Below are 18,002 nucleotides of genomic sequence, written 5' to 3'. Positions count from 1 at the left end.
ATATTTATATTATGTTCTAAACAACTATAATTCAATTAATTTTATTAAATGATTTATATATTTAGAAGTGAATGATTTTAAAATATTTAAATTGTAATTCAAACCATATTTTTTTTAATCTGGTTTGGTTTGATTTGAAATTTAATGACTTGGTTTGGTTTGTAAATTTTTCAAACCGTTTTTTAGTTTAATTTGAAAAAACTCTCAAACCACATTAAAGCATATCGTGCACATCTCTAATAGTTAATTTACTTAATTTAAACTCCTTAAAAATTAAGATACAAAAATCCCTATATAAAGAATTAAAATTACTTAAAAAACCATAATACTGGGGTCATCAAGGGTATAATTGGTAATTTACTGGGTCAGTTCGGGTTGACAGTCAGGTGATAGATTGAACAAGTACGGGTGAGTGGTTTCGGATATCTTGTGAAAATTTAAGGAACCCAAACTGATCAGTTTTTAAAAATACGAATTGAACCCTAGAATCTACAAGGTTGATTCCTACTTGAAACTAACCTTGTAGGTTCTGGTTCCTATCGAGAACATGTAACTTACTAAAAAAAACTGAATTTTTTTAAAAGCATATCTTCCTGATTTGAAAACTTGAATAAATTTAATACTTCACCATGTTGAAGTTTGAATATCTCTGCGGATAAAAAATGGTTGACGCCACAGGGTTTCAATTGAAAGAACTAATCCTTTTGGTTGAAAAAGTAAAAAATAAAAGGTACCTGAATTTAGATTTCATTTGCTTTCCATTCATCCTATACTTGTGGAACATTTGATAAATAACTAAATAAAGTAACAACATCAGTGAAACTAATTCCAATATTTGTTTCGGATACTCGACGGTTTCGATTTCGGTTTCGGATCGGGATCAGTTTTTTTCCTCACCCCCTGAATCAGAGAAAGGATGAGGGTAAAATGGAAATTTTCCAACTTTATCATTTTCTGAAATTCAAATCAAATCTGCAGAGAGAAAGCAAAGAAGCTAGTGCACAGCAGATAGCATCCACATACACAAAACAGAAATACAAATGGCTACTGCCGCTATAACGCTAAATCGTCTGCAACTTCTTCACATTCCCTCTCCAATCATCGCTCGACCTTCCATATATCGTGCGAAAATCACTCCTAGTAGAAACACGCGCTCTTTTCCTTGTTCCCTCCACAATTTCTCCACAACAACTCACTGTTCACGCTCTGACTCAATCAGAACAGCGTCTCAAGCTTCTTCGACGAGCGGCTCCATAGTTGGCCATTTTCTCGACTATTTAAACGAGTCTTGGACGCCGTTTCACGCTACTGGTACCTCCAAAACGTTTGTCGTTTCGTTATTGTGGTTCTTTCGAATTTTTAGATTTTGAATTTGACAGCGATTTTGTTTGTTCTTTGCAGCTGAAGCGAAACGATTACTGATTGATGCTGGTTTTAATTTGCTTAATGAAAATGAGGAGTGGGAGCTCAAGCCTGGTGGGCGATATTTTTTTACAAGGAATATGTCTTCTTTGGTTGCCTTTGCTGTGGGAGAAAAGTGAGTTTAATCAATCTATTTCTTCTTTGGTTTCCTTTCTTTTTCGTGTGAATTTGGGGAAATGCTACATTATGGATCCGATTTGAATAACTTCATTGTTGTTATTTTGTTTAATGATATACTTCTACTGCTAACAATGTTAGAATAAAACTAGCCTTTTTAATTGCTTATGCATTTATCCAAATTTTATAGTGTATTGTTAAAATTATTAGTTCTTTGTACATTTAAATTAGGGAAAGACATTTAGGAAAGTAATTCTAGAAAATTTTTCAGGACTGTTTTAATATACATTTTGATGTCTATGGAGTGCTTTTGTTCAAAGAACAATACTACGTGTATATATTTTTGGTACATAATTTGGGTACACAGATGATTTGTCGTTATGTGGTTAGGTGTTACTTTATCTTTAATTCAAAATCATTCAATCACATAATGACATATCATTTATATACCCAAATTATGTACCAAAAGTGTGTATGCATAGTTTTATTGTTGTTTAAAAGGACTCTACACTTTCAAACACAAGTCAGATCTGCTTATAAGTATTGGGAAGAGTTTTAAAAGGTTTTCATTCTATATGCTTTTGCAGGTACTCTGTTGGTGATGCTTTTCATGTTATAGCTGCACACACTGACAGCCCCTGTCTTAAGATTAAACCCAAGTCTGCGTCATCCAAGTCTGGTTATTTGATGGTGAATGTGCAGACCTATGGAGGTGGTTTGTGGCATACTTGGTTTGATAGAGACTTAAGTGTAGCAGGAAGGGTTATAGTTAGAGGTAGTGATGGTTCTTTTCTGCACAAGCTCGTCAAAGTGGAAAGACCTCTACTACGAGTTCCTACATTGGCCATTCATCTTGATCGGTTTGCTTCTATTTCCTTTGAAGAATTAATTTGTGTGGCATTGTAGAGTATGATGGCTTAAAAAATATAATGAAAGATCATATTAATTATATCTAAATGTACTTGTGTATCCTTTTTTTATAAGCATTTTATATTCTTTCTGATTGAGATCTTATTACATGTATTGTTTGTAGTAACTTTTCACTTTTTCCCCAATATTAACAAATGGAATTTTGTCTTCATAGAGGATGCTTAAGTTCCATATACTGATCTGCGATGAAAGCATAAAGAAATAATTAAGAGAAAGATAAATAAAATATCAAGTGAATTTGGTTTATTTTTCTGCAAAATTTGAGACCTTCTTGTCTATAGTTATTAAAACATCTTCCAACCTCATGTTAACACTTTTTAACTTCCCCCTAAATTACTGAAAGCATCTAAAATCAACTATTTCAAGGCAAGAAATTGTAGAAATTCAGACTATAAGTATCATGCAGTATGCTATCACACTTATGGTAGTGAAACATTGAGTCATTAAATCTTTCAGTTGTGTGCTGAATCACTGATTGGATTTTTAGAAGTATTTCAAGTCATATTTATTAATAGCAGAACAATCTGCTTGTACTTCATATGCTAATTTCACAGTGACCTGAAATAAATTGAATCTGCTTCAATATTATAATTTTAACTTCCTACTTATAAGAAGGAAAAATTCAGGTTTACCAAATGTACTAAAAGTAATGTTTTGTGGCTGTTGAAATCATGGATAGTCAAAAGTTCAGAATCCTTTAACTATAATTATATTCTTTCTCATATATTGGGAGGATTTTTTGTAGATTTGCAGTTATGATAAGGTTTTTTCCCATTAATTTTGATTCTGTAATAGGTTCTCATCATATGCATTGAAATAATTTGCTTTTTTCTGATGGATTGGGAATATTCCTGTATGCTCACTTATGTATTTCTTTCATTTCTCTTTCTTGGGTTGTTTAGCACAGTGCTGTGAACAAGGATGGATTCAAGCCAAATCTGGAGACTCACCTCATTCCATTACTTGCAACCAAATCAGAGGAAGCATCACCAGAGCTGAAAGAGAAAAGTTCGTCATCTTCTAAAGCTGCTCATCATCCTGTACTTATGCAGGTGTGTTTTTCCATATCTCTACTGTCAGTTGACAAGTAAAGGTATGTGTAGGAACATTTATGGTAATGGCATGAGAGTGCTTTTGACATGACTGGAAACCAAGCTTGCCTTATCTTTGGTGTTTTTTTCCTGCACCAATAATGGCAAAGAAAGATCTCTGATTGATTGAAACTTTTTTATTTGTAAAAATTTTATATAATATGAAATAAATGAACATCAATTAGCTTCTGTGAGGAAGTGAAAATTAATCTGTTTGAGTGAATAAATGCACTCGTCTGTCTTTATTTAATCATTAAAATTATATGTACTTTACTTAGTTAATCTATTTCAGATTGTTGATCTTGTTCTGCACATAGCTGCAATGTAATTATTAGCTTTCCACTTGTTTGTGAGAATGGTGTCACTAATGGTTTATTCCATGTGAAAAGTGAAAGTGTTCTAGAACTTCTATTTAAATATATTTGTGATATTAATTTGCAGATTTTGTCAGAAGAGCTGAGTTGTGAAATTGATGACATAGTGAGCATTGAGCTAAATATTTGTGATACCCAACCTAGCTGTCTTGGAGGTGCAAATAACGAATTTATATTCTCTGGAAGATTAGATAATCTTGCTTCAAGTTATTGTGCTTTGAGAGCTCTTATTGATTCATGTGGATCACCTAGTGACTTATCAAGTGAACACGCTATTCGTATGGTTGCTTTATTTGACAATGAGGAGGTAACTAATTTTGCCATTGTTTGTAACATCAAATGAAATGAACTTTATTCCTTCTTTGTATGCTTTACATGTGGACATGCAGTTCCCCTTTTTTATACATTTTTTAGTAAAAAGATATTGGGCACAATGGTTAGGTTGTTAATAAGCTTATTAAAATATTATAATTGAAGGAATTCTTACTTGTAAACGCCTTAGCTTTTGGTGCTTTTTAATTTGCTGTTTCTTATCACGAAAGTCATCCCTCTGTCAGGTTTTCGCTTCTTTTGTGAATATTGGTTCCACTTTTGTACTTTCTGTCTTAAAAATGAGTACATATTTTTTTTATTTTATATTAGAGGGTATCATTAATGTACAGAGGGAGTTAGAAGGCCAAAATCACATTAAGAATAATTTCAGTAAGTTTTGTTTCAATATATTGAAGATAATGGAAGACGGGTACTGCATGCTTGACTTGCTTGTTATATTCTAAGAAATGCCATACTTTCCTAAAGTGGCTGTCAAAAATAGATGTTGTTGGACATTCTTGCATCAGTTTCAAGTTCAGTTCAGCATTTTTGTGAAGGTAGTCTTTGGCATACTTGGCTGGACTGCTTATATAAGCAAAGTTCTCTAAGTTTTAACTTCTTTCAACAGGTAGGCTCAGATTCATACCAAGGAGCTGGTGCACCAACCATGTTTCAGGCTATAAGACGCATTGTTGGTTCCTTAGCACAAGAGTACACTGGTGAGAGTGCTTATGACCGTTCAATTCGCCAGTCATTTCTTGGTAAGCTTTAAATACATCCATTATAAGGCTATAATAAGACATTTTGGTTTTTTAGCAGGTTTCAAGTTGAGTAATAGAAGAAGAACTTTTTTGCATAAGGTGAAAACAATTAGACAACATTGAATTTGAGAATCCAGATGTAACCTATTGATTCTATTTAGGAAACTTTAATTCTTTAACAAGTAACAAGGAAACTTTTTTTTTTCCCCATTTCACAGTAAGGCTGTTGACAAACTAAATTATGGAGTAGTATTATTATTGTAGCTGATCAACATCTCCTTAAGTTAATTTTGGCATTTATGGATAATTCTTTGAGGTGGACAATAGTACCAATCTCGTTAGAAAGATATGACAACAATTATAAAGAGCTAAGAATCTTTTTCTCGGTGTTTCTAGACACTTGGTCATTAATATTGTATCGTTGAAGATTATGGATAGATTTTGCATGTTTTTATTATGAATCTTGTTTTATCCTTACCGTTAAATATATGATTTCTTGGCAAGTTATGCATTATCTGATTTCCACCCAATCGATTTAACTTTATTCATGATAACTTGCAATTTTTTGCTCCTTTGCCTTAATTCTGGTTTTCTACTGATTGTTGATTAATTTTTCCTGATATGGTTTCATCTATTGCATGGATATGAGATTAAAAAAAAACACTTGGATTAGGTTCCCTATTAATTATGGCTTGGTAGATAAACTTATATTTTACCAATCTGCATTTTTTTCTATCAGCATAACCGTTAATCCTTCTATCGGACTTGCTCTTTGTATATATAGTATCTGCAGACATGGCACATGGAGTTCACCCAAATTTTTCTGAGAAACACGAAGAAAACCATCGCCCAGAAATGCATAAGGGTCTAGTGATAAAGCACAACGCAAATCAGCGCTATGCTACCAGTGGAGTGACAGCTTTTCTGTTTAAAGAGATTGCAAAAATTCATAATCTTCCTACTCAGGTAACTGCCAGCTGAGTTCTTGTAGCAAAGATGGGGAATGTAATTTTGATTTCTTGCTTTTACTATTTTCCTTCTTAATTATGAAGATAATCTCTTGGGTACATTATTGAAGTTTCTGCAGCTTAAGCTTGGGTCTTTATGACACAGTAATATAAACCTTATATGTAAAAATTTTTGACATATTCAAGCTCTTGTTACAGTGAATTTGCAGTCCAACACTTAAATTATTAATTAAACTCTAATTCTAATAAGACTTCTTTCTCTATCAATTTTAGGGTTTAATTCTTTGTACTTAATCACATAAAGGTTATGTTAAAACATCAATTGGAGGTGATCCCAATTCACTCACGCTTCTCCTCGTTTGCTAGTGATCTTGCTTTGGTGCCATCTTTGAGTCATCCTATGACATTTTCTTGTTGAACTCTTTGGTCTCATGTTTTTGATATAAGGTTATAATCGAGTACTCCAATCCCAGTGATCTCATATTCGTACTGTTGAGAGTGTTTATTACTAACATTTTTGAAGTACCATGTCTGGACAGGCATATAAACTATACAATCTGAAATCCATTTAGGGAGATTTTGAGATGTCAACACTTAAGGTGACAAAAGTTCAATATAAAAATCTTTAATGTTCTAATCACCACTGGACTAGGTTGTCAATTATAGAACTCAGTTTATGCCTTATCAAATTGGGTCAAGTCCAGTTAGGTTCCTGTGCTATGAGGGCAGATGGAGTGAATAGATTGCCCCCTTTGTTGATGATGTATAAGTGCAGTTAATTTTGTTTCAAAAAGCACATTGTTTTGCAGATTAACCTTTACCTTCTCAATGAAAAGAGTAAACTGAGAAATTGTTTCAGCATTGAAACTTCAGATCTTCTAATTTTTTATTTGATATATGTCTCTGTTTAGGAATTTGTGGTAAGAAATGATATGGGATGTGGGTCCACAATTGGGCCCATTCTTGCTTCAGGCGTTGGCATTCGAACTGTTGATTGCGGCATACCTCAGCTTTCCATGCACAGGTATTTAATTAATTTGTATCTTTTCATGTGAGTAAAGGAGAAAAATAATTTGGAATCAGGCCGGTTAAGGTTTTTGGGATTTTTCAATAAATTGAAGTGGAAGTAGTAATATTATTGAGCTCATTTTATGTGCACTTCTGTAAAGGATGTGCAATTTCTAATTTGTAGATATTCTTTTTAATTGGTCTGTGGCATGAGTAGGGATGTACAAGGTTTCGTACTTCGTAACTTCATTATATATCAGGTATATTAGATGGCTAATTAAGAATACAAAATAAATTATCATACATGCATATTACATTCTTTATGGAGTTGATTTGGGAATATGTTATTATATGTAACATTAGAGATAAATTCTATCAATCCCCTTCTGCAGAATCTAGTTGAGTTTCTCTTTATCTTTTAGAACTGTGATAATATATATATCTGTTAGAATTGTGTTTTTTATGGTGCCAATAAACTTCAGCACCAGTCATTTTATTTTTAAATTCAAAATGCTATTGAAGTAATTCTTTTTGTTTAATTTTTTTGACTTGCAGCGTGAGGGAGATATGTGGGAAGGAAGATGTAGACATTGCTTACAAACATTTCAAGGCTTTTTACAAAACTTTCTCCAGCATAGACAAGAAGCTAATCGTGGATTACTAGTGAGTTTTTAATTACCACAAATATTGGATGAGTCATATTTTTGTTGTATGTGAAAGGGGGATAGATATTTTTAGCTTTTTTTCATAATGCATCTTTTTAACTCACAATTGCAATATGGATTTCAAAAATAAAAATTTTTATTCCGTTTTCTTCTTTCCCAACAAATTGGATTTGGAATATAACATGACTTTTGGTTGATGACAAATCTGATCTAATTTGAATATTTTGTATGGACATTAATATTGGCATGAGGAAGTCGAGAAGGATGTAGCCAAACCAACATATATCTGTGATCAAGGTTTGTTGGTTTTTACAGAATTCTCAGACGAACTCAAGCCATGATTCCTCTAACCATTATGCTTGGATTTCGGGTACCCTTTGGACATTTTCTGCTTCAGCTCGGACAACAAAACTTGGTTCTCCTGGTTGAGTTGGTGAGCTTTCTTCCTCAGCCTCTAATTTCTTGAATCATGTGAAAATTCTGCAAATATAGCTTTGTGTGCAGCTTCATTTTCTGCACTGAAATTGCACGTAGAAAATGAACAAAAAATTTTGATGAACATCTCAAAAACTGAAAATGTTATGCAGTCTGGTTAAATGTTCTTCCAAAACAAAATTATCCAAACATGAATTGATGTGCATGGTAAATGTATGCATGCATGGATAACATTTTTGCCCATTTGACAAGTCTGAAATTAAGAAGTTAGGCAGGTGAGGCTAACAAAACTCGACAAGAGAATAATAATTAGCTATGAAATAATAATAGTGATGATAATTTGAGAAATGGGTGAGAAATAAGGCTTTTACCCTGAAACATTGTTTTGTGAGTGAAGAGGAGTTTAATTTGGAAATAGAAGCAAATGTGTGTTGTGAAATGTTAAAAAGGAAAAAGGTTGTCCATAAAAACAGGTGCAAAGCCATCTTGTCTGCCTTTTTCAAGTTGAAGAGGATGATTACATAAATCTTTAACCGTCGAAAAATAGAGATAAGAAGAGACAACACATAGTTAGAATAGCAAAAAAACGCACAGGCTAGAGGATTGCAGGAAAAAAGTCATGTAGTGATCAAGTTTATTAAGAAACTAAAAGAGAGATGCTGCCCCAAGGGCTAGCTTGATTGCAAGAGTTAGTGAAATCTCTTTACAAAGTTTAAGAGAGGGTAAGAGTTTGAGACCTGTTGCCATCTGTTATTGTTTCTAGTATTAGGGTTTTATTTGTTCGATGTGAAGGGTTAAGCCTAATGTCGGCGGGCTGACCGGAGGAGGTTCCTCACCATAAAAAAAATGGAACATACCATTTGTTTTTGTTTCTAGTCATAATACATATACATGGGGTATAATATTTGCCTCACCATGCCACTTTATCCCTAGTCACCACTGATTCAGAATATGTATGATATAACCACACAGAGCGCCAGATCGGTCTATCGAAGAAAGAGATCATTGAACCTATTTGATTTAGCCGAGCTATGGTTATGAACAAAAATTATCTGCTTTTTTTTTTTTTTTTTATTGTTGTTATATACGCAAGTTCTTAACGAAGTTAAGAAACTGGTGAATCAATACCATGGTGAGGAAATTAGTATAACATTAACAAGTCATGGTCCGGGAGGTTTTTTGGCTATATTGAACACAGCTAACATGGTTGTCAACGGATATAACAGTAAGTCCAATTGTTCTTGCATGCCCAAAGCCATGGTCACAATTTTTGCCTTTGCAAGTCCCCAGGTTGGAAACTTAGACTTCGTCAAAGTGTTTGATAAATTCAACAATCTTCATCTCTTGCGCACGAGGCATTTTCTTGACATTGAACCTGGACTTCCACCAACTGCTAATTATACAAAGATGAGAACTCTGTTACAATCACCTGGACCAATTTTACAGTATGAGATCTTCTACTCTGCCCTGTCCACACCGTCTACGAAATTCTAATCAGGTTTCACCATCTGAAGAATTTACTCATGGCAATTGAAATACAAGAAGAAAAGAAACGCCTCCTTTTCGTGTCAACTGCCCTTAAGGTAGCAGTTTTCAGTGCTCCACAACTTGCAAGTCATCAAGGGGCAAATTTTGCTGCTGCACCTCAGTGTGCTCCACAGTTTGCAGGTCTAGGGGCAAATTTTGTTGTAGTACCCCACAGTGTTCTGCAGTTTGCAGGTCTTCCTGGGGCAAATTTTGCTGTAGCCCCTCACGGTGCTCTGCAATTTGCAAGTCTTCCTGGGGCAAATTTTGCCACAGCACCTCAGGGTTCTCCGCAGCTTGTTGGTCTTCCTGGTGCAAAATTTGCCGTTAACAATGCTGTTATTCTTGATGATGAGACTGATAAGTCAAATATGGTGATGGAAAATCTGACAAATGGCAATCACAAGCTGTATCTGCGAACTCCCCAATTTTAAACTGCTTAATAATCTTGGGAAAAAATTAATTATATGTATTACTTAAAAAAGTCTGTGCTTCCAGTTTGCACAAGCACTAATAATATTATTGAGAATAAAGTTGGCCAAAGGACTATTTCCTACCCAAGGATTGTTGTTTTCCCAAGTATCCTCCTTTTAACTTTGAAAATCTCAAATACTCATCTATGAATAGTTAAAATTAACGGTAATAAAGGTAAAATTGTCATTTATCTATAATATTAAAAAAGAACTAAAATATAATCTATTTTTCCTTCCCTAAACTTTGAAAACTAAAAGGTTTTCTCTAACCGAAGTTTTAAAAAATGACAGTTTTCCCCTAAGGTTTGGTTTCTAGATCTCTGGCGTTAAATCTGGTAATATTGCTAGCCGTCTATCCCTCTTGAAGCTTTCTCTTTCTCCAGCGGTCTCTCTTCATCCGTTTGGACGTTCGTTTGACATCGATCTTCTTCGGAAAGACAAAGAGCTTCGTCTTCCCCGACGAAGCTCTTCGTCTCCCGTCGTCTTCCAAGCCTCATTCGATGTCAATCGGGCGTCCAAATGGGTGAAAAAAGACCGTCAGAAGGAGAGGAAACTTCGGGAGGGATATATGATCGGCAATAGCGTCGGATTTGGATTCGAAGATTTGAAAACCAAACCCTAGGGAGAAACTGTCATTTTTTAAAACTTAGGTTGGAGGAAAACTTTTAGTTTTTAAAGTTTGGGGGGGGGGGGGGGGGGGAAGAGATAAAATTTTAAGGGGTTAGGGTTCTGTTAATTTTAACTGCTTATGAGTAGGTATTTGAGATTTTCAAAGTTAAAGAGGGGATACTTGAAAAAACAGTAATCCTTGGGTGGGAAATAGTCCTTTGGCCAATAAAGTTCCTCCGAGCACGGAGTCACCTTGGGGTTTACTCTATGTGTTGTTGGCTATGTGTCCCATTATATTTCAATAAATGAAAAAAAAATTATTAAAACGTGTAATCACTTGTCCAAGAAAGAATTTTGGTATCCACTTGAGTAACAAAGCAACCTTGAAAGTTGAAACCAAGGTAATTTCCATGTCATTTAAGCAAAAAATATACTCTAATATTGTTTAAGCTCAAGATTTAAGATAATTAGTATGAAATCTGGACTTTTTCTTGCTCACCACAGGTTCTTCTGTGGTGTGAAAGCTGAAGTGCAGAAGCAGTTGCTGCTAATTTCAGATTGGCAGAAGGTCAGCAGACTTAGTTTTTATTATATGTTAAGTTTCAAATATTAGCTGGGGTGAAAAGCAGGTAAGGATGCTTTCTCTGTCATGACTATGTTGTGTTCTGCAGCTGTATGTATTCTTGATATAAAAGCTGAAGTATCAAAGAATGAATAAGGTTTTCAGCTGCATTTTCCACGAATTAAATGAACAATTTGCAGTAGCCAACAGGTTCAGCTTAGACAAATCAGCATGGTTATGAAAATGAATAGTTATTTTCTAAGGTTGACCATGCAATTTACACCATGAACAATTATGTTTATGGTAACGGGGAGAATAATTGGTCAAGTCTCCTGAAATCTCTCAACAAAAGTCTATGCAACAATTTAATTCATTATAATAAAAGCACTGAGGCTGTTTACGGCACAGTCGGGTGGAGTATAACAAATCCTCTTAGCTATGGGCAACCCATATGTGAAGAAAAAGACTTCTTTTCTAAGGTTGGCTTAGAGGATTGCACCATGAACAACTATGTCTATGGTGAGTCGACACTTGATTTCATTGATAAAGCTATCCCCACGTTCATGGTTTGGCTTCGTGGCCATGGCCACAGATGAAGGGAAGAAACACTTAGGGAGGAGAGAGATTCTTATTTGCTGGAGAGGAACAGTGACAATCTTGGATTGGGTAAAAGATCTCCATTTTCATCAATTTTAGGCAAGCAAACTGGAAATGCTTATGTACATGCATGGTTTTTCTCTTGAGATTAGGTAAATAATTTATATTTAATATAAAACCCCAGAAGTTATTTTGTTTTCCATATATTCTATACAAAATCCAACGTATTTATTTTATTATATATGGGTTCTTACGGCAGTTAAGAAACTGGTGAAGCAGTACCAACATGAGGAGATCAGCATCGCAGTAGCAGGCCATTTTCTGGGAAGTGCTCTTGCTACATTAACTGTAGCTGGCGTTGCCAATGGCTATAATTCTAACTCTGGTTTTTCTTCACTGCCCGATGCCATGGTAACAGTCTTTGCCTTTTCAAGTCCCAAGGTTGGAAACTCAGACTTTGTGAATGTGTTCAATAAGTTCAACAGTCTTCATCTCTTGCACATGAGACATAATCTCGACATTGTTCTTAAAGTTCCAGCTACTTCTAACCATTCGGCAATGGGAATTGTGTTAAATATCACCTACCCAACTTACTCAATAAGGGATTTTTTAGGCCCTACTATCACCTCTGTATCTGAAATGGTGATCAGGTTTCACATTTTGAAGAATTTACACGAGGCAATTTAAAAACAACAAGAGAAAAAATTCCAATTTTCGTTGCTAGTGCCCGTACAGCAGTTCACATTGTTCTCCACACAGCCAATCCTGAGGAAGTTTTTGCCGCAGCAGATCATGGTGCTCCACATGGGGGACACGTTGGTGTTCGTGATACTGTCATTTTTGACGATGAAGTTGAAGAATTATCTGATGTGATAATTGAAAACTTGCAAATGGCTATAACAATCTGTATCTTCAATTCAATCTCAAATATAGATCAACAAACACATTCTTTTATATTCCCTACTTCAGTTTAATCTCTGACAACTAATAACAGGAATTAAACCAGGCAATTTCTATGTTATTTAAGCAAGAAGGCAACCCCAGTAAGTTGAAACCAAGGAGATTCCCATATCATTTAAGCTATAAACACACTCTAAATTTGCCACTGCCACAGAAAATTTATTGAGGTTTGCATAGCAGACAAGCCTACATTTATCGGCTTCAATTAGATCCCTATGAGTATTGTTTATATCTATCATTATCTAAAAGTAATAAAGATATTAATGACGGGACAAAACTAAGAAATAACCTGAGGATATTGTATTGTTATTGTTTCTTTCTTTTTCACTCTGATATTGCTCGAACCAAAATATCTTGGAAGTCAAATCTATAATGCTGGGTTTTCCATGGAATTAAGTTGAATGTAATTGCATCTACTAAACCGGAAATATTAATGAATTTTATTATTGCAATAGCTAGGGAATTAACGCAAAGCATTATACGGGAAAAGCAAGTCAACGCAAAGTCTTTATATATGTATACGCGATTGGACAGTCAAGCCATCGCATTAATCCCTGAAAAAGACAATTCAAGATGCCGTGGACCCTAAATAAATCCCAGCCCTCCTTTAAATTCCTCATCCCGAATTCTTTATCCCAGTTGTTGGTAACCTTACTTTCAGCACTCAACTGGAATTTCGTCCTTCAGCTTTCCAGCTTTATATAAACTTCTCTGCAACATCCTGAAAGATCAGTCCTTTAGTGGTGGAATTTCCGAAAAGTTGTTCAATACATTACACATCGATATCTGACGATTCATTCGTTCGACCAATAATTTTTTCTTTTTTTTTTTTATATGCTTGACTTACATATAGAACATGGATAATATTCTCACTGATTCCACTTTTCTTGAATACTTCTCGAAGATGAAATTTTATATGAAGCCGCCTCGGCTTTATGCTAGAAAGAGAGATTCTAATAATTTGTCTGTCCCTATTACGTGTATTCCTTTATAGAAATCCAGAGATGCCCACCTCTTTTTCAGAAAAATTTAAAAGATAGTGATGAGAATTTAGTACAGGATCCATGGAATGTTTGTTATGTAATGCTAAATTCATCTTTGTATGCATCCCAGCTGTGCAAAGTTATAAAAGTTGAATTAGGATTATTTTCCTGGACCTAAATTTGACTCAAGTTTAAAAGAATCTTATGATACGTTTGCATTTTAATTTTATCGTTACATTGTTCATTTATATTAATTAAATATTTGTATAATATCAACTTGATTAAAAGGTATTATAAAAAGAAACCCTCATTAGGTCATTTGAGTGACAAAAGAAAATATAAATTTAAATTTCTTTTAGTAATATAAGAAGTTCAAACTCTTAACTTATCGGATTATAAAATCGGTCACCAAATTTGAAATTTGTTTTATCTGATATTGTTAATTTGATTCTAATGCAACGGAATTTCTCATTACCAAAAAAAAAAAAAATTATAAAAAGAGTTTATACTTTTAATAATAGAATAACACTAAATTACCTTAATTAAATATCCTTCTATACAATGTATTATTTTTCTATTTCAAATTTTCTTGTCAACTTAAATATTTATTTCTTTTAAAAAATTCCAACCATAGTCCTCCCCCACCTCTTTATTTCTTTTTATGATTACATTCTCTTTTAAGGGACAAAATATTATGATCTTTTCTTTATCTTCCCAATAAAATCATGTCTAGCAATATCATTTTTTTTTACAACATAATCATTTAAACCAATTATGAATGATGCATTCTTTTGCGAGCTAAATGTTTAAGTTGTTAATAATTAATTTACAATTGCTTAATTTTGTTTTGGAATGATTTGGAATGCGTGAGTAAAACTATAGTTTGAGAGTGGCAGAAACCTAATAGTATCTTTGCAGTGGCACGACAAATAGTATCAGAGTTTAAGGTTTGGAATTCCAATCCAATAACTCAAAATTCTTAGTTGAGTGAAGGGTCTATGTCTTAATCTCTATTTGCTAGCTTTTGGAATGGGAAAGACCACATTGCACTTTGATGGTTGCCCATCATAGTATTTCATGTCCAATAACTTTTGTAACTTGTCCTATGCTATCTCTAAAAATAAAACTATTCCTATAGTGATAATAACTCCTATTTAAAGTTTGATTCCATAAATATAAATAATCTTCCTTTGAAGTTGTGGAAGCCTTCCTGGCATTTGCTTGATCACAATTTTCTTCCACTTATTCTTATTAAATCTATTTCCCATTGACTAGGAGTTACTATTTATATACACATCCGAAATACACAGTGCATTGTAGAAATTAAAGAGACTAGTTTTCTCAAGTTCTCTTTGCTCTCTCTGTGGTGACCAAACGTTAACTCTTTTCAGGTTAATGTTCATAACTTAATGATTTTAGTTTGCTTACATTATCTCTATTCTGTCACCAAGATTACACATTCATGTTTCCATTTCCTTCTTCAATTTTTTCCCTTTGTGCATGCGCATATATAAAGGTGATAAAGGGGTACCACCATCATAAATTATGATGCAAGATGCAGTAATAATCAATATTGATTCATCAGCCAATGCTCCCGTAGCTCCAAATGAGATCCCAAATGGTGGCTCAATTCAAACTATGTGGCCTTCATTGAATCTACTGTCAAGTAAGCTATGATCTTTCAAGTGAATTTTCCTTTCCATATAATTTTTATTCAACAATATTCTCTCTAAGTTATAAAAAAAAAAATGAGATGATGCAGATTTTCCCATATAAATGTGTCGATTGAAGAAATAAATTAACTTTTTTTTTCTTAATATACACAGGAGAAAACCGAAGCAAATATCTCAGCACATGTGTGGCCCTTCATAAGGCTGCATTAAAAGGTGACTGGGGAATGGCTAAGCATATTTTTGGACAATATCCTCGATCAATTTTGTGTGCCAGTATAACAAAGGGAAACCAAACTGTTCTCCATATTGCAACAGCAGCAAGACAAACTAGCTTTGTAGAGGAGTTGGTAAAACTGATGGAACCAGAAGAATTGATGCTGCAAGATGAAAATGGAAACTCTGCGTTTTGTTTTGCTGCTGCAGTTGGAGCGATACAAATTGCCAAGATAATGTTGATGAAAAATCCTCGTCTTCTAACAATCCGAGGCTGTGAAAATATGATCCCACTTCATATAGCCGCTGTGTTTGCTCAGGGAGATATGGCGTCTTTTTTATACGATGAAACTAAAGATATGTTGAAAGAAAAGGACCGAATTGCTGTATTGTTCACCTTTATCAATACTGGTTTCTTCGGTAAGTTTACATCCAAATCTTATTCTCTAATCAACATGTTTGATAGCATCACATCACATAATCAACAATTTTATTTATGATATCAAAAGATATAGTGTGAGTGTTGTCCAGATCTAGCGTTGGAAATGCTCAAAGATCATCCAGAACTTGCTGTGGGTCGTGACAGGAATTCTGAAACAGCTTTGCATGTTTTGGCTCGAATGCCTTCAACTTTTGCCGGCAGAAATGGAGGATTCTTGAAGGGGCTTATCACCTTAAGTTAGTTTCTCCAATACATGATAATGCTTAATATATTCATACATTTGATTACATTGATTCGTGCTTCTTATTGTCACCTTAATTTAATTACACAATTTGATTCTTCCTTTTAGTACCAGGATTGAAATTCATGTCTCGCAAGGAGTTGATATCAACTCAAGCTCTTCAAATAGTCAGATGTCTTTGGGAAGAAATATTAAAACGAGACGACTCGGAGCTTACGAAACTAATCGGAACACCTTCACAATTGCTGTTTGATGCAGCTAAATTGGGGAACTTCGAATTCCTGGCAGAGCTCATTTGCCGTTATCCTGATGTGGTATATGAACTGGATGACAATAATCATAGCATATTTCACATTGCTATTTTGCACCGTCATGCCAATATATTCAATCTAATATACGAGACAGCCTTCACAAAGGAATTAATGGGCAACTTTGAAGATAATAACCAGAATAACATATTGCATTTGATTGCAAAATACCCAGACTCCAACCGAGTCAGCATCGTATCCGGAGCAGCTCTACAGATGCAGCGAGAACTGTTATGGTTTAAGGTACTCTTCCGTAGATCAAAACTATTCTCCATAATACTTCTGCCATATAAAAATTTCTTTTTGTTAATGATGATAGGAGATTGAAAAGATAGTTCAACCCTCGCTTAGAGAGAAAAAAAATTCAGAAGGCAAAACACCTCAAGAGATTTTCACCGAAGAGCACAAAGAGTTATTGAAAAATGGAGAATTGTGGATGAAAAAGACAGCTGATTCTTGCATGGTTGTGGCAACACTGATTACCACTATGATGTTCGCAGCAGCCTTCAGTGTTCCGGGTGGTAACGATAATAATATAGGAACTCCGATTTATCTAAGAGAGTCTTTGTTTCAGGTTTTCGCTTTGTCAGATGCAATCGCATTATCCTCCTCCACAATCTCGATTCTGATGTTTCTGTATATCCTTACATCACGCTATGCAGAAGATGATTTTGTCAAGTCCTTGCCCCTTAAGCTGATGGTTGGACTCTCAACACTGTTCGTATCTATAATTAGCATGATGGTGGGTTTTAGCACAACATTCTTCTTAGCTTATCATGACAGATTAAACTGCTTCACCATTCTTACTGCTGTACTAGCTTCTGTACCGGTTACTCTCTTTGTTATGCTGCAATATCCCCTTCTAAGAGACATATTTTGTTCAACATATCAGTCTAGGTTTCTGTTTAAGCCATTAAAACTATCATAATTTGCTATAATAGTAATAAATACATGTATTATGTTCTATAATCTGAAACAGAAGCTTTTCAATTCAATTATATATCTTAATTATTGGTCTTAGTTACTTCTTTCGACATTCTACTGTTGCATAAGCTCAACTTCCCACCACATTCCACTTACGATAAGAATATTTATACTTCTTTTATTACGGTTCGGATGAGATTTTAGCCATTATCGTTAAAATTTTTAAATTAAGGATAAAATAATATCTAATTATGTGATATCATATGTAAATATATATATATATTTATATACTTAAAATAGATATATATAATATTACTTTAATTTTCGTCACTATCCTATCCCACCTTTTGTGTCATGAGTAAACATTTTTTATTACAAAATTAAGTTATACGATTATGTATTATTTTATC

The 18,002-nt window shown here is 34.1% G+C and overlaps 3 protein-coding genes across 9 annotated transcripts; all 3 read left to right on the top strand.

Annotated features, from left to right (window-relative positions):
• Positions 1-903: 903 nt before the first annotated feature.
• Positions 904-10,027, top strand: LOC123192289 (probable aspartyl aminopeptidase). 7 transcript variants are annotated; one of them, XM_044604779.1, is made up of 11 exons: positions 907-1,311; positions 1,402-1,537; positions 2,127-2,399; positions 3,377-3,521; positions 4,002-4,241; positions 4,875-5,007; positions 5,792-5,973; positions 6,887-6,999; positions 7,539-7,646; positions 7,904-7,945; positions 8,019-8,121. In XM_044604779.1, exons 1-10 carry the CDS (start codon positions 1,041-1,043, stop codon positions 7,938-7,940), a joined length of 1,638 nt encoding a protein of 545 aa, XP_044460714.1. In that variant the 5' UTR covers positions 907-1,040; the 3' UTR covers positions 7,941-7,945; positions 8,019-8,121. The 7 variants fall into 7 exon arrangements, 6 of the variants coding, with proteins under 6 accessions (XP_044460718.1, XP_044460714.1, XP_044460717.1 ...); XM_044604782.1 differs by having other exon boundaries at positions 7,900-7,945; XR_006496848.1 differs by adding an exon at positions 9,374-10,027 and having other exon boundaries at positions 7,904-8,081.
• A 773-nt stretch (positions 10,028-10,800) lies between these two features.
• On the top strand, positions 10,801-12,802 carry LOC123192288 (phospholipase A1-IIgamma-like). Its single transcript, XM_044604777.1, has 2 exons — positions 10,801-12,000; positions 12,108-12,802. The coding sequence occupies exons 1-2, from the start codon at positions 11,979-11,981 to the stop codon at positions 12,533-12,535; spliced, it is 450 nt and encodes a 149-aa protein (XP_044460712.1). The 5' UTR covers positions 10,801-11,978; the 3' UTR covers positions 12,536-12,802.
• A 2,534-nt stretch (positions 12,803-15,336) lies between these two features.
• Positions 15,337-17,596, top strand: LOC123193154 (ankyrin repeat-containing protein NPR4-like). The gene is made up of 5 exons (XM_044605948.1): positions 15,337-15,457; positions 15,618-16,097; positions 16,209-16,355; positions 16,469-16,911; positions 16,988-17,596. Exons 1-5 carry the CDS (start codon positions 15,337-15,339, stop codon positions 17,594-17,596), a joined length of 1,800 nt encoding a protein of 599 aa, XP_044461883.1.
• The last annotated feature ends 406 nt before the right edge of the window (positions 17,597-18,002 follow it).

Source organism: Mangifera indica, chromosome 12, assembly GCF_011075055.1.
Source record: "Mangifera indica cultivar Alphonso chromosome 12, CATAS_Mindica_2.1, whole genome shotgun sequence".
NCBI classification, from domain to species: domain Eukaryota; kingdom Viridiplantae; phylum Streptophyta; class Magnoliopsida; order Sapindales; family Anacardiaceae; genus Mangifera; species Mangifera indica.
Note: the sequence above shows the minus strand (reverse complement) of the source record. Positions and strands in the feature narration are given on the sequence as shown.

Coding starts and splice junctions, on each gene's coding strand:
- LOC123192289 (XM_044604779.1), top strand. CDS start 1,041: ATGGCTACTGCCGCTATAACGCTAAATCGTCTGCAACTTCTTCACATT. Junction 1,312..1,401: donor GACGCCGTTTCACGCTACTG/GTACCTCCAAAA, acceptor TGTTCTTTGCAG/CTGAAGCGAAACGATTACTG. Junction 2,400..3,376: donor TTGGCCATTCATCTTGATCG/GTTTGCTTCTAT, acceptor TGTTTAGCACAG/TGCTGTGAACAAGGATGGAT.
- LOC123193154 (XM_044605948.1), top strand. CDS start 15,337: ATGATGCAAGATGCAGTAATAATCAATATTGATTCATCAGCCAATGCT. Junction 15,458..15,617: donor TTCATTGAATCTACTGTCAA/GTAAGCTATGAT, acceptor TAATATACACAG/GAGAAAACCGAAGCAAATAT. Junction 16,912..16,987: donor GAGAACTGTTATGGTTTAAG/GTACTCTTCCGT, acceptor TAATGATGATAG/GAGATTGAAAAGATAGTTCA.
- LOC123192288 (XM_044604777.1), top strand. CDS start 11,979: ATGGTTTTTCTCTTGAGATTAG. Junction 12,001..12,107: donor GGTTTTTCTCTTGAGATTAG/GTAAATAATTTA, acceptor TTCTTACGGCAG/TTAAGAAACTGGTGAAGCAG.